At 52.3% G+C, this 15,214-nt stretch overlaps 1 protein-coding gene across 4 annotated transcripts in view; it reads left to right on the top strand.

Moving 5' to 3' along the window:
* The window catches only part of FGF9 (fibroblast growth factor 9), a 48,731-nt gene that overhangs the window by 15,298 nt on the left and 18,219 nt on the right, over positions 1-15,214 (top strand). For 3 of the 4 annotated variants that reach the window (XM_064493271.1, XM_064493273.1, XM_064493274.1), the window contains exon 3: positions 9,679-12,887. The exons of the other annotated variant lie outside the window; for it this stretch is intronic. In XM_064493271.1, the coding sequence (XP_064349341.1) occupies positions 9,679-9,924 (246 nt within the window). In that variant the 3' untranslated portion in view covers positions 9,925-12,887. Of the gene's footprint in view, positions 1-9,678; positions 12,888-15,214 lie in introns of those variants that run through there. 4 annotated transcript variants of the gene reach the window in all.

The raw sequence follows: 15,214 nt of genomic DNA, 5'->3' as shown, positions 1-15,214 counted from the left end.
CTAGATTCCTGGTCGTTCATTAATGGAAAGTTGTCTTGTAAAAAAATGTATCCACTTACTTATTTATTTAATTTTAGTTCAGTTTATGTTGTTGAGCAGGGCAGCTGCCTTTACTGATGGGCGGAGGTGTGTGTGAAACCGTGTGCCAGTGGTGGCAGGAGTCACAGGACCCTGGTCTGGAGGGTTCACGGGCTTTGGGAAGCCCACTGCTTGGTGGACGCGTCTGGGAGGAGAGGTGGGAGGGGTGGTTCCGGGCACCAGGGGATGGGCCTGGGGTGGTCCTTCTCAGGCTCCAGAGTCCCAGAGCAGAACCTTCCTCTGGTCCGTGCTCCGTGTCCTCTTTTCAGAGTGGATGGTGGGTGGCAGACCCGGGGCCTGTCTCTTAGGCGGTTTTGATGCAGAGCTTCCTGCTTTGTGTAAGTGCTCCTAGACTTGACGCTGTCGGATGGCCCGCCATCCCTGCCAACACTGGGACCCCCCGCCCCACACACTCACCTGTGATTGTACCCTCTGCCGACACGTGCACTGAATGTAGCAGGTGCTGGAAGTCCAGTGAGCCCCCGCGATTCGCAGGCGCTGTGTCTGCAGGTTTGTCCACTTGCTAGGATGTGTGTGTGACCCTGCAATCATGTTACTCTCCCTGTCCCTGCACGGGGAGGAGCCGCATCTCGGGAGGGCAGTTCCTGGCTGAGGCCCCGCGCTGCCCCTGACTTCAGCTCACACCCAACAGGTGTACCTTTCTGGGGTCTGTTCCATGCCATGTTTCCTACGTTTTTGTGCTTTTTTGGGTTTTGGGTGATTTTGCTGATTAAGATGCCCCCCGGGGCCCAGTGCTGAGTGTCTGAGACACATGCCTCAGACGAGCCTCGGTCAGGCCTGAGTCACAGAACGGCTGATGCCCCACGTGTGCTGTGAGTGAGTTGACAGGATTAACTTCAGCAGAATCACACATAAAACAAAACTGCATGTGGATTGTTTGACCAAAACGTTGTGACCAGAGGCTGGCAGGAACCCAGCCTCCTGTCCCCTGAGTTCAGTGCCCCTGGTCCAGGGTCCGGCGACTGCAGAACTTACACCTGCAGGTGGCACTTCCTCCTGGGGGTGACCTTGGGGCCGGTTCAGGAAGAGCTGGCATCTTGCGGGGCGGGTCAGATATGCAAACCAAGAATGATGCTTTGGTGTGATAGAGGTTATAACAGAGTCGTTTACAGAAGGGTGGAGGGGGGCTGAATTCTCAGGGTGGGGAAGACGCCGGGATGCTTCACAGGGGAGGAGGAGGAAGGTAAGCAGGTGCTCCCGGGAGAGGAGAAGCCGGTGTGAAAGAGGCTTCCGGGCTGCGGGGTTTGGAGACGTGGCTGCTGGAGGTACCCTGACTCTGTTATCCCCGCTCCCCCGTCCTGTCTCTGCATCTCCCAGCTGCTTGGAGGGTCCCCCACTGTCATTATCACTTGCTGCTCGGGGGACGGTGCCGCTCTGTGTCCTGGCCCGGCAGGTGCCCTTGAGCCTCACAGAGAGCCCCCCTCCTTCCCGGGGCAGCCTCACTGCATCCTGGCTGCCTCGCCACTCCCACCTCCCCTGCCAGGACTGACTTGTCCGTGTGTCTGTCTGCTGACCTGGGGGGCCTTGGCAGCATCCTCCAAGGCGGCTGAGAAGTGTGTGCACCTTCCCTCCACCCCGAGGCTCCCCCAGGGCTCCAGGGTCATGGCGTGAAGTGGGAGGCGCGCAGGAGCCCTGTGGATGCGTCAGGCCCTGGTGGGCCTCTGGCCCCTGCCCGCCCTCGCTGCTGATTTCCGCCAAGATCTCCACTGCAGTTTGCTTCCCCGTGGCGCGGAAGTGCCCAGGGCTCAGTGCAGAGCTCTGAGACCGGGCTGCCGAGGCCACGCCAAGGGCGCCCTCCCCCGGGCAGGGGGGCGGCGCTGACCGTGGGCACACACCGGCCCCCCCCCCACCGTTTTCCACGCGAATCGCTGCATCTCAGGTAGTTGTCTTTGGGTTGGCTTGTCCTCTTTCTCTCCCGGTCTTTTGAGTTGATTTCCAGTTGGCTGTGTTTTGACGGGAGGTCAGGTCTGGACTTGTACCCTGAAAAGTTTGAACTTGGACCCCGGCGGAGCCACGAGGGTCAGAGGGGCCGGTGTCCAGGGTGCCCTTCTTCAAGGACGAGGGTGGCTGTGGTGGACCTGCCGTTCTGCTCAACCTGGATTCTCCCTACTGCACGGAGATGCCCGGAAATGGTGTTTCTTGCAAGTTTGAAATCTGAAATTAAGATTTAGGACATAGTCTCGGAAAGTAAACATTTTCCTTCAGATCAAACCATGGCACCCGTTGACTTCAACTTTAACACTAACGGTAAAGCTTCGCTTGTTAAGGTTAGTTTTATATGCCTTATCCTCAAATGCGGCCCGTTTTTTACCCACCTAAGTAAATTAAATTTGGATTTCCTTTATTAAGGACGTAACTTACTTTGTGATGGTGATGATGGTTTTAATGCTTCAATGCTAGTGAGCTCACTGGGCTGTGGTGGCACCCGGAATTGGTTTTTCAGGGGGAGGCAAGGTTTGAAGAAGGCCCGTGTTGGCGGAGGAGCGGGTTTCCTGGGAACAGGATGACTCGCTGGCGGTATTGGCTCTGACTGGTCCTGGAAGGAGGTGGTGGGCTCTGGTGGGAGGGGCCCTGGGAGAATGGACGGTCCCCGAGGCAGGTGCGGCAACACCGGTCACCGTCCACCTGCCTGGGGCCCTTTCTCCATCTCAGGTGGGGCCAGGAGGAGGGGTCTGGGCGATGGAGCGCAGCTGGAGCTGGAGTCGGGTCCTGAGGGAACGGAGGGCACTGGGGACGGCTGCATCCCCTGGGGGTTTCACGTGGGGTTTCTCGGGGAGTCTAGGGGCCGGGGTGTCTGAGAGACTCAGGGTCCTGGGCCCTCTCTGCGGTGAGCCCTTTTCTCTGCCCCCTGCCCACGTCCGACTTCCCCCTTGGCCCTGGGCACCACGTGACCGTGAGAACTTTTTCTTTTCCTGCGGGATTTTGGTTCTTCTCCCAAGTAAGCTCCCTGTGGGCAGGTCCTGATGTGGGCTTCATTGGTCCAGCGAATCTTTGATGTGCATTTTAAGTGGTCCCTGAATCACCTGCTTCTCTTGTCAGATAATCGTTGGTCGCTGAGCCAGGTTCACTGAGGCCGCAGCGCCGGGGGTCGGCGACCTCAACGCCAGGAAGTGGTGGCGAGACCCCTCCAGGAGGGGCCGTCCTGAGGGTCTCCCCGGGGGGAAGGAGGGGCCCCTGGCACCCAAGAAGGGTCTTCTCCCCTGTCCTTCTTTCTTCCCTGAAACAGCAGGGAAGCTTGGATTTCTGGAAGCTCCCTTAGCTCTGCGTCTGTGCAGGGGCGGCCGGTACCGCACACTCGGCTGGTTCCTTCCCGCGCCTTCCAGAGACACTGCCGTTTCTTCCTCCATTTCCTGCTCCTTGTGCCCTTCCAGAGTCTTCGTGGGTAGTTCTGTCCACATTCGATGTTCCAAGGCCGAATCGTTAGAATCTTAGGCTGAGAGAGACCCCAGGCTTCCCTTAGTCCAAGCCCCTCGCTTTACGGGGCAGGAAACTGAGGCCCAGGAGGGCTAGTCCACCGGGTGTGTGTGTGTGTCTGGAGGGCCGCCATTCCTTCACCGAAGGAGATGCTGTGCAGCTTTCAGCCTCTCAGAAGCCGCCTCTGGGCTCTCACATCATCGTGCTTGTTAATCTCTCAGTGTCTCCAATTTTGTTTCTCCAGACCAAGGCCTGGGTTTAACCCCCTCTGTGTATCATAGGAGATCGTCGGTACGTCCTTCCCTTTCGGCTCTGTCCCCTTGGACGACTGTTGCGGAGACAAGGTGGCCGGGCTCTGCGGTGTCCTGAACAGCAGGGGCGTTTCCCTGCTTCCAGCCCTCAGCCCGGCAGCCCCTCCTCCCCGCCCTGTCACCCTGCTTTCGGTTTACACGTAGGGTGGCACTTGGACTGAAGCGTTTTTTCAGCTCTTGCGGATCTTCGACGTGCATTTTAAGTGGTCCCTGAACCGCCTGCTTCTCTTGTCGCATAATCGTCTGTGACAAGGAATGTCAGTGTGATTCCTTTTTAACGTGGTGTTCTAGGAGCCTGAAGGAAACTTCATGACCTTCTCTTGGCAGAAGAGCTGAGTGGCGTTGTCTGCACGTGGGCACAAGCGGGATGTTTCGCGGTTGGCTGCGCTCCACGGACGCGGGTGCGCGGCGCCGGGCTCGCCAAGCGGACGCTGTCCCCCCGGGGCGGCCGCCGCGTGGCCTGGTCTGTCCCGCCGCGCGTGGGGGCACGAGGCTGGGGGGCGCGGCGTAGACGATGTGGGTGTGAACCCCCAGGGCCACCCGGGCCCTGGCCTCCGAGCCGCCGAGGCCTAAGCGAGCGGCCTGCAGAGGGCGCTGTGCGTGGGTTTCGGTGGGCGGGAGCGGGGCGGCGGCGGGTTCCTCGTCTCCGGTGCGCTTGGTGCCACCCACTTGCTTCGTTTTGTTGACCTTGACCGGACGTGGCGGGGTCTGCTGCCCCGCAGCCCCGTGGCCGCCCGATGGCCGGGGTCGTGGGTGCGGAAGCAGGGCGCTGGGGTGCCGGGCTTTGAAGAGGTTTTGGGAAGTGGGGCTCAGGGGGGGGGGCGCGGAGGGCAGGAGGGGCGCGGTGGGCGCTGGGCCTCCGGTGGGACGCGGCCGCCCCTGCGTGAGGACTCGCCCTGCTTCGGGGAATGGTCCTGGGCCGTGCAGCCTCCACCCCGGCCTTCGCAGCAGCGCCCGCGGAGACCGCGCCGCCGCGCTGCTCACGAGGAAGAGCGCACGCGTGTGGGCAGCCGGGGGGCGTGAGCGGCGTCACAGAACCGGCGATCGGGTCCGGTCACTGGAGGGGTGCGGAAGCCGCTATCAGGCCGGTTTCTGAGTAGTCGCTGACCTTGGGGCTCGCGGTTGTGAGTTTATGCGGGTGGTTTAAGCAACCCGTCGGCCTGAACACGTGCAACCATTTGGACAGCTGGTTGAAGCCACACCGTATGCTTATATGTGTAAAAGCAGAAATCACGTTTTAAAGTAGCAGCATGGTGTAAGTCTATGTTTTCAATGAGAACTCTTGAATCTCAGATTTTGAAAACTTCTGATTTCAGTTTTTCAGTGGGTACCAGTATGAATTGGGCATAATAATGTCCATGTGGGTTACACATTTTCCGATTGTCAGATACTTAAAATTAGCGTCTGTATGAGTTTATGTCTTGTAACATTCCTTAAACATTCTCTAGGGCACACCGTAATTTTCATGTTATTATCTCATACTTTGGCTTTAATAGGATTGGTAAAAGTTTTGAAGTTTTAATTTCAGTTTTTCCCACTGTTCAGAATTTGATGATATAAAATGAAAAGAGGTTTCCATAGTTGCTAACATTCACCAGATTTTGTTCCTAAGCATGGGCCTTAGTAGACTTTTGAATTAAATCCACATTCTCCACCCAAGCCTAGTGACATAATCCAACAGTTCAAAGATAGGTATGCCATAAACAGCTATAGTTAAATAATCTAAAAAAAAATTAAAACATGGAAATACAATAAAACAAGAATTGATCACTTTATAGTGGAATACTCTATAAACTGTCTGCATTGGAAACATGTGGTGAGTTTTAAAACATCTGATTTCTATAATTCTAAAGTGTGTAGTTTATTTGAAGGCACAAACTTTTTTTTCTCCTCTGCAAATGTATATAAGAATAGAGGTTAATATATTTTTTTGCTGTTTTGATTTGTATTCATTTACTTATTTTTAATTTAGAGAAATCACTTTGGAGTACAAATACATAACATAAATATATTCACCTCGACTAAATATTTTATCATTAGGTACTGAAGTCTGACCATAAAGAGATTAATGCTGTAAATCTTGCTACTTTTTGTCTAAAACAGAAATCACATGTTACCATAAACTCAAATAATAAGCAGAAATTTTTTAAAACCATATGCGTGGTATAGAAAGGTATCCGGGTCTTTAATTTTTATGGTCATTTAAATTAAAAAAAATTCTTTTTAAGGCAAGCAGGCTCATCTGAGCGGCCTTGTACTGCTTGTGTGATAATTACAGGAGCTGAACTGTACTTGCGGTTTTGCAATGTCATGTCTGCACAGCCTCATCTAACTAGTTAGCCGAATCATCCAGCCCTCCCGTGAGGGAGCTGACTAAACTCTTAACCATCACAGAAACTTCTGTCTGTGGATTACAGTGTTTTGCGTGGAACAATTCACTTTATCTTCCGAGTTGCCTAGAAAGTTACATTGTGTGTGTAGACGATGTTACAGTCGCCTTCTGGGGAAGTGGAGCCGCCTTTGCAGAGCAGTGGAAAGGCTAGTTCACCTTCTTACCCGACTCACCTTTTTTTTAAGGGATTTTTCGTAAACTGACAGTATCCCCCAAGACACGTAAAGTCAGAATCTTCTCTTCAGTATTGGAAATAGATTGCGTGTCAGTCTCAGAACGCAGCGTCCTTCCCGCTGTGGTTTTGTGCATCCTCTGTTTTCTTTTCACCTCCACCTGTTCCTCCTGCAAAATGAATGGTGTTTATAAGGAACCACCTTTTGAGGTTGGGAAGAAAGGCGGCGTGTGGCTTAGAGTGAGTGTGTCACACCTGACTCCAGCCTGGCCGGGAGCCCCGGCCCTTGAGGGGGCTTCAGATACCCCAGCCCAGGGCCTGGGGGAGCCCCGCTGAGTGAGCAGTGGGAGACTGCAGGTGGCCGGGCTCTGAGGCACGGGGGCTCCTGGGGGCGCCCTGCTCTGGTGCCCCTGTCACCACAGGACAGGACCCTGGGGCATGGACCTGCGGCCGACACTTCACTTCCGGGCCTCGCTGTCCGGCCTATTTTCCAGGGAAGGTGGCGCTGGCTGTTTGCTAAGCTTTGCTCCAGTGTGAGAGGGTCCCAGGCGAACGGTGTCCACACTGAGGTGCTTCCATGTCTGGGCTGTTGTCGACAGTGCTGCTGTGGACACTGGGGTGCACATGTGTCTTCGAATGGCATTATTTTATTCCTTTTTATGACTCAGTAGTATTCCATTATAGGTGCGTGTGCGTGTGCGTGTGTGTGTGTGTGTGTGTATTATACACCACATCTTCTTTATCGAGTCACTGCTGATGGACATTTAGGCTGTTTGCATGTCTTAGCTGCTGTGAACATTGGGGTGTACGTGTTTTTTTGAATTAGTTTCCTTCGGATATATGCCCAGGAGTGGGATTGCTGGACATTTGGTAAGTCTACTTCTTAGCTTTTTGAGGACTCTCCATGCTGTTGTCCGTAGCAGCTGCACCAGACCGCGTTCCCACCAGCAGCGTGGGAGGGCTTCCTTTCCTCCACAGCCTCTCCAGCCCTTCTCCTTTGTGCACTTTTTAATGGAGGCCGTTCTGACTGGTGTGAGGTGATGCCTCACTGTAGTTCTGACGTTCATTTCTCTGATAACTAGCCATGTTGAGCACTTTGTCATGTGCCTCTTGGCCCCTTGTAGAGAGAGACTCATAGTTGGAGGAAACAGTGCCTGCGGGCACCACGGGCATCCTGGGCCCTGGGTCTCCCACTGCGCACCTGTCTTGGGGCCGGATCCCTGACCTGCTCTGCAGGTGAGGTCACCGAGCAGCGGCCGACCACGAAGCTGGATGCATGGCCTGTGGCCCCAAAGCCGCGTCCTTCCCGGGGTGCAGGCCAGCTGCTCCTGCAGAGACCCAGGGACGCCTCGCCCAGTTTTTTAAATAAAAGGTCTGTCAGGTAATGTGATTTCCTGCTGAGAAAAAGAAAGCTTAATTTGAATCAGTTGCTCATTTACTTTGTGGAACCAAAGGCTCAGTATAGAATTCAATATGTGGGCCCATTTTACTGAGTGGAAAATAAACGAACATAGATCTGTTTAGAAAATGTACTTGATCACCGCAGACTCAAACCAGGCATTTTAAGCCAGGAATAATCTTGTCTGTGAGGGGAATATTTATTACACAGAGGGGAGTAAAGACTTAAAGAGCTGTTAACACACTATTCTTACTTTGTTTCATTTTAATGGCGATGGGAGAGAAGTCCCGTCCAGCCTGGCCTCCCCTGTGGCAGGCGTGGAGGAGCGGAGGGCGGACAGGAGGGGCCTCTCTGCTGTGCCCCGTCCTGCTCCACAGGGAAGAAGAGCTCCCCTCACCCAGAACGGGGGTCGGGAGCGGTCCGGGTGGGGAGCCCAGGGCCATGCACCCCGCGCTCGCTCTGTCCCTGCAAACCCGGCCTCAGTGGCCACAGTGTCCCCATCGTTCTGTCTCGCTGGTGCTTTTTGTTTTTCTTTTTCACTTTCCCCTGTTTCAGCTCACCTGCCAAAGACAGTCCAATGAGATAATATTTTGTCACAGGCCCATGCGGAGCTTTCTGGTGACCCAGAAGATCACCGACCGGCGGGGCAGGTCCTGTGCCCCCGGGTGGTGTAAGCCCCCAGGGCACTGAAGAGCCAGTGGGGGAGCCACTCACAGTGCCTTGGTCTCAACATCCCCACCTCCGCGGCCCCGTGTGTCCACACAGTCGGAGGTGATGGGTTCACCCAGCTGGTGTCTGCGAATCGGTGCCCGATTGTGTTCCCAGGCGTGTAACTGCACGTGGATGTGTATTTGCTGGGTTTCTTACTGATGTGAGGGGCCAGGTGGGCAAGAGTAGGGGGCGGTTCCCAGAGGTCATTCTGGTGTTTGCTGCTGAGCACTGCCGTCCAGGCAGGTGTCGGGCTCGAAGCTTCGAGGTCGGGGGAGAGGAGCGCTTGTGCTTGGGGAGTGCTGGTGCTTTGGGGTGTGATGTGGACTTCATTACTGCCCTCGAGGTGGGCGCTGCAGGGGCCCTGGGTGCCGGGGGTCAGGGACCCAGGCTTTCTGAAGGCTCCGGAGGGCAAATACGTTTATGAAAGTGTGCCACCCTTCTGCTTCTGAACTGGGGGCGGGGTTCTGCCTGAGGTCAAGGAGGTCGAGGGCTAGCGTGTCTGTCTTCACGTCTTTGTACTCAGGAGACCCCGTCCTGATGGAAAGCACGGCTCTCAAACTGCGGGCCAAGGACTCTGCATCAGGGCTCCCCCAGGACCTGTTAAAATGTGCACTTCCAGACTTTCTGGACCAGAATTTTAAAGGGTTGGGGATTGGAAACCTACATGTAGAAAAAAGCATCCCCAGTGATTCTTCTCACACTGAAGTTTGAAAACCACTCTTCCAGAGTGATAAATAAACTCCACTGCTTCAAAGGGCAGAAAGTTTCTGACATCACTGGGGACGCTGGTCTGCGTGGCAAGGACGAAAACTACGCGCAAGGTGAAGCGGCTCTGAGACTTTCTCTTCGTGAAGGTTCTTCCCCAGAATGGTCACCATCCTAAATGCTGCCGTGAAAATGGGCACAGCTCATGGTGTTACTTGCCTTTGCCTGCTGACTCACTCAGATAATTGGCGTGTGGAAAAGTTTAACTAGAAAAAATTGAGACTTTTGTGCTTTAGTCATTATGAAAAAAATTAGAATGTAGTTAAATTGATAGAGTTAAGCAGTTTTTGCAAAACGCATTAAAATGGGCTCAAATCAGTGTTTCCTCACCGATTATGTGATGTAGCAATTGCTTTAAATGCAAAAAGTAGCTAATGCTGCAAAATACCCGCTCTCTCTCTCCCCCCCCCCCCAGGAGAAGCTAACCCAGGAGTGTGTGTTCAGAGAGCAGTTTGAAGAAAACTGGTACAACACGTACTCCTCGAACCTGTACAGACACGCGGACACGGGACGGCGGTACTACGTCGCCCTCAACAAGGACGGGAGCCCCAGAGAAGGAGCCAGGACTAAGCGGCACCAGAAATTCACACACTTCTTACCCCGGCCCGTGGACCCCGACAAGGTCCCCGAACTGTACAAGGATATCCTGAGCCAAAGCTGACAAAGACAGCTTCTCCGCTCGAGCCCTTAGCAAGTAGCCACTATACAGGTTTCACGCGGTGGGTTCCTCTCGGTTCACTGTCATCACATCAGCTCCACTGTTGCCAAACTTTGTCGCATGCGTAGTCTGACGGCGGCGTGGTGGGGGTGCTGGTTTTGTCCCCCCACTGGGGACCGCCTGCACCTGCTGGCGGGGATGGAGGGGTGCAGAGGGTGGAGGCCGAGGGGTGAGCGGTGGGGGGGTGAGCGGCAGGGCTCGGGGATAGAAGGGAGTGGAGGGGACTCGCCGATGCATGTGGGGTTAGACGTCCTCTGTCCTTGCCAGCACAGCTGCCACACCGACCATCAGGACCTGGCCGCGCGTCTGCAGGGGCGCGGGGGTACGGTCCTCCTTAAGAGTCGTCCTCGGTTCATTCTCACGGGTGTCATCCCAGTGAACTGACAGAAAAGACCTCTTAGTCAAAAAAAAAAAAAAGTTAAATTTATTTATAGAAATTCCAAAGGCAACATTTTATTTATTTTATATATTTATTTATTATATAGAGTTTATTTTTAATGAAACATGTACAGGCCAGATAGGCGTTTTGGAAGCTTTGGGCTCTGTAAACATTAAATGGCAGCGTCCGCTACGAACCTGTGGTAAATGCACGCAGTGAGCGCTGCGTGCATGGGTTTGAGACATTCGAATGGCCCTCACGTCCGAAAGGCGACAGTCGCTTTTGTGCCCGTGTGATTGTAAACTGACGCATTCGTTCACGACACTGAGTACCCACTCTCCAGACTGCTTGTTCCGTAGCTTACCCCAGAGGATTAAAGATCAACTGGGTCTCAAACTTTTATTCTGTGTCTGTAATATTTGCTCTCTCCCAAGTGACTCCCTCCATCATTGTAACTCCATGGCTGGAAAACAGGAAAACGTAAGGGTTGGCATAGCGCCGACTTGTTTAAGTCTATCGCGGGTATACCAAAGCTAAACCATAACTATGCTATTATTCTGTCTGTCTCCAGAATAATAGGACTAACATTGAGCATCACCGATTTAGAATTCTCAGAAAGGAAGAAAGCTTACTTGGCACTGATTTTTTTTTTAGGGGACAAGAATCAGAATCAGAATAACAGGATAATTCATGTAAACTTTTAATTTGTGCGCTTGGCTCTCAAATGTGAAATTAGACAAGTACCTTAGGGGTCATCGTGACATCTTTTACAGGAAGCTGCTTCCAGTGTGACCTGTCATAACACAGGGTCACAGACCCCTTCAAGTGAAGCTTGCAAATCTCCATCAATAATGACAATGAGGGGAAAGTATGCACTTGTTGACCGTGTTTTGTTTTTTAAAGTAGTCTTCACAAGCACTTGGTTTTTTTAGAGGGAAGGTTACTATACAGAATATCTTTTACAAGGCTTTTATAACGTTTTATGCTGAAGAGCATAAGAATACATATTTCTTTAGTAGCAATAATTTTGAAACTTGCCCTTGGGCAAGGGAGACTATTTCTTACTATATACTAAGGAGAAAAGAGCCAAATTCTTAAAGCAATATTTTAAAAAAAGAAATTTATAACAAATTCTCATACCGCATGGAACACTTTCTAGCTGGTTATGTGGGAAATTGAAAGTGACAGTTAAAAATGTGTTGGAATTTATGTAACTAATTTTAAAACTTAATATTCCAGCTCTGTTTTGCTCTGATGCACATTCTCTATGAAAAATAAAAGTATGTCACTGGTGAGTTAAAGCTGTTTTGAAGCGGAGGCACATGGCTTACTGTCGTGAGCCCCTGGGGCCCTCCTGGGGTCCAAACTGGAGTGGAAGCAGGGCCCTACTGGTGATGTGCATTAAGGAAGAAGTAGGTCTAACATGTGGAATCGAAAAATACTGTAGGGGGAAGGGACAGAAGCGACGTGAAGTAGTTGATTGATGATAAAGGTCTGAATGTTCTCTTCATTTATTTTCTTGGGTATTTTTTTTCAACTTTCTAAACAGAAAGTGCATTTAATTCCAAGATGTAGTGTTCTTATTTATTATTTAACCCTTTGCTGCTGCTAAAATGCACATATTCAGGCTTTAGTTTTTCCAAAAGGCATTTAATTAATATTTGTGGCTGAAAAACATTCAACATCTCACCATAGGGAAGAATCAAGGTTCTAGGATGTCATAGGTACAATATTTAGCACGGAAGACATTGATTTTAGGAGATAGCCAGAAGTAATCGTACAGTAGCATGAGGCGGGAGATAATCAGCCTAAAAGAAAGAAAACAATTTGGGAAAAAGACTAAACTCTTCATGCATTCCTAGAAAATGCTACTTTCACGTCTACTTTTGGAGTTCTTTTGTTTTGGTAACTTTTTTTTTTCTAAAGCAAAACAAAATGCTATGTGCTTTGGGCAACTGATACAATAAACTGTAATGGTCTGTAAATAAATAAATGCTGACTTATGCAATTTCTGTACAGAAGTGTTCCTGGAGAGTAGACGGCTCAGGGTCTGGGTGCAGGCGGCGTCCTGCTGGGCCGCAGAGGGCGTCACCCCGGCTCCCGGCTTTGCATCCGGCTCGTGTAAGGGATCCAAAGCCTTTGGCTGGCTGCCCCGAGTCACTGCGGAACACTGAGGCCAGTTTTCACAAACAGAAGCCCAGCCAGCCAAACCGCTATCTTCCTGGTGCCAAACACTGCACCTCGGGCACAGACTTAACGGGCATGGACTGGCCCACCCTCCCATCTGTCATGCGAATGTCCCCAGGTGGTGTCAAAGGACCTGCCAGGTCACCAGTGGGGCACCCAGCCTGGCCAGGTCCTGTTCCGTAGATAAGTGGGCGGCTTCAGTGGATGGTTTTCATTCTATTTCATCTCATTAACACTGCAACCTTGTGTTACTTACTTGATAATCTGTAATTGTATGTAAATGCACACAGAATTATGTAATTTGTGTAAATACATAATTACAGACTTTTGAAAACTGGCATTTTTTACTCGATGTCCATTTTGGAGCTGCTTCAGACTCTGTGCCCACGTGAGCCAATGGGATTTTAGGAACACGACCGCCTGGCTCTGCTAGCTGCTGTGTGTGTGTTGAGGGGAAGAGGTGGTCCGGGGAACGGGGTGGGGGACAGACATCCCGATGTCTCGTCTCTTCTGTAAGCGTCATCTTCCGGGGTAAAGGTTTATGAGCTTGCATCAGGCAGGACGCGGTGTGTGCACATCAGCTGGGAGAACGGGCAGGGGCATGCTGCGGGAGGTCGAATTCTGTTGGCTGCATCATTTGACCTTGAAATGTGCCAAATTTAGATCTACTGTTTGTGGTCACTTGCACGAAAGAGCCATGAAGTGGTGGGGGTTGGGGAGAACGCCAGATGGATTTGAAAGCTGTGTTAGCACCACACCCTGGGGGGGGGGTGTGTGCGCGTGTGATACACTCAATGTGACACTCGCATGTGTTCCACCTCCTGCTGCCGCACCAGCGCACACTCGCCAGGCTGGCGGCCCTCCGGCTCCAAGCTCGGACGGCCGTTGTGCCGGCCACCAGGGAGGCAGGTGCACCATGGAAGAGAGGCCTCTTCGCTGCTCGGGCTGGTGGTAAAACGGAAAGTTCCGACTCTGGTGGCTCCTTGTTCTCTAGCTCTCTCCCAGCTTGTATCTTGGAAAACATTTAAAAGACAGCTTTAATGAAAAAAAAATTACAGGCACCCCAGATACTCAATAGCCCTTGGCCAGCCGTGCTTGTAACTGGCTCTTGCCTTTTTCCCTCTGTCCCCTCCTGAAGGTCCTTCCAGTTACGCCTGTGGTTCTGGTTCTGACTCCCTTGTTATTAGCAGGCTTAGCAGGCACATCTGGCCCTGGGAACCAAGGATTCAGAAGACAAGGTGCAACGAGGTCAGCGGGGGCTGCAGAGCGGGCTCTGTCCCCCTCGGGTGACTGGTGGCGGGCACAGCTGCCCACGATCCTGGCCCAGCGTGGAGAAACATCTTTGTAAAAACACCTGTGCAGGCTTTTCCCTGACCGTTTTGTGGGATGTCGTAAAGCATTCTGTAAACTCCACCTGGCTGTCACCTCTGGCTTCCGGAGTACCCATGTGTGTGGGGCTGGTCCGCGGCAGCTTGGCTGAGGTTTTGGCTTCTCACTAAGAAAAGGGGCTTTTCCTAGTCTGTGAAGGTGTTAGAGTTACAACGGCCCTTTCACAAGGAAGTGATGCTCCAAACACCTCTCCCCTTGGTGGCTGACAGGTCCTCTCCCCTCCCTCCCTCCCTCCCTCCCTTCCCGGTTTCTTCTCCTCACCCCATCCCTCCTTCCCTCATTCTGTGGGGTGGAGCTTGAGAGACAGGCATGGTCCTGACGGCACACGGGGAGTTTACCTGACAGGCAGGTGCACTGTGATGGACGCTGGGGTGGGAGGGTGCCGGGCCGTGGGGCGTGTGGGTGCCGCTGAGGACGTTTGAGAGCCCGAGGTCGTCCTGTCTCAGGCGAGATGCAGAGGAGCAGGAGGTACAGTAGAGAGAGCCCGCAGGCCCTGGCTTTCCAAAGGCGTCAAGAAGGTGCATGGCTCGTGGAGAACGTGGGCTCCTTGGATGGTTGTCTGATGTTTCCTGGGTGCTTGTGAGGGACCTGAGGATGTGGAAAGCGCTGGTGACGTGGAGATGGCGGGGACCAGACTTCAGTCAGGCCAGCTGGGCTGCCCTGCGTCCCTGGGGCCACGCTCAGGACGCTCCTTTCTGACTTCTGGTTGCCGTTCGGAGGAAGGTGACTCTATTTGTTTCTGTTACCTTTACTCACTTCAGTTGTCCCCCTCACATTTACCTCATGTCACAGGCAAAACCCACAACATAATGGCGATGAAAATACAGGATAATAAAAGAGGTGGAAATACGATCTTTAAAAATCTACTTCTTTCTTTCAATAAATATGTATCAAGCAACTGCTATAGGACATAGGACAGTGCTAAGGACATAACAGAGGAAGAAAAGACAATATTCTGATTTTGTTACTCAAATGCCAGGCTGGGTTCTATGTCAACGACTATACAAACGTGCAGTCTGAGGTGCCGTGGGACTGGGCTGCCCACGTCATGAGGCAATTAGGACAGTGTTGACAATTTCCCATGAACTTCACCGTCTTCAATTTACGTGAATTTAGAAGAACCCAGTCAGATGCAGCCCCCTTCGAGGCCATTGTTGCAAGTGGGGCAGCGTTGTAGGAGTGTCCTCAAATTGGATGATACAGATTTTCTCAGTAGATGAGTCCCTCCTTGGCAGTAAATGAGTTTCTTTTGAATTAGGCAACCCCATTTTTCCTCCC

Source organism: Camelus dromedarius, chromosome 13, assembly GCF_036321535.1.
Source record: "Camelus dromedarius isolate mCamDro1 chromosome 13, mCamDro1.pat, whole genome shotgun sequence".
Lineage (NCBI taxonomy): Eukaryota > Metazoa > Chordata > Mammalia > Artiodactyla > Camelidae > Camelus > Camelus dromedarius.
Note: the sequence above shows the minus strand (reverse complement) of the source record. Positions and strands in the feature narration are given on the sequence as shown.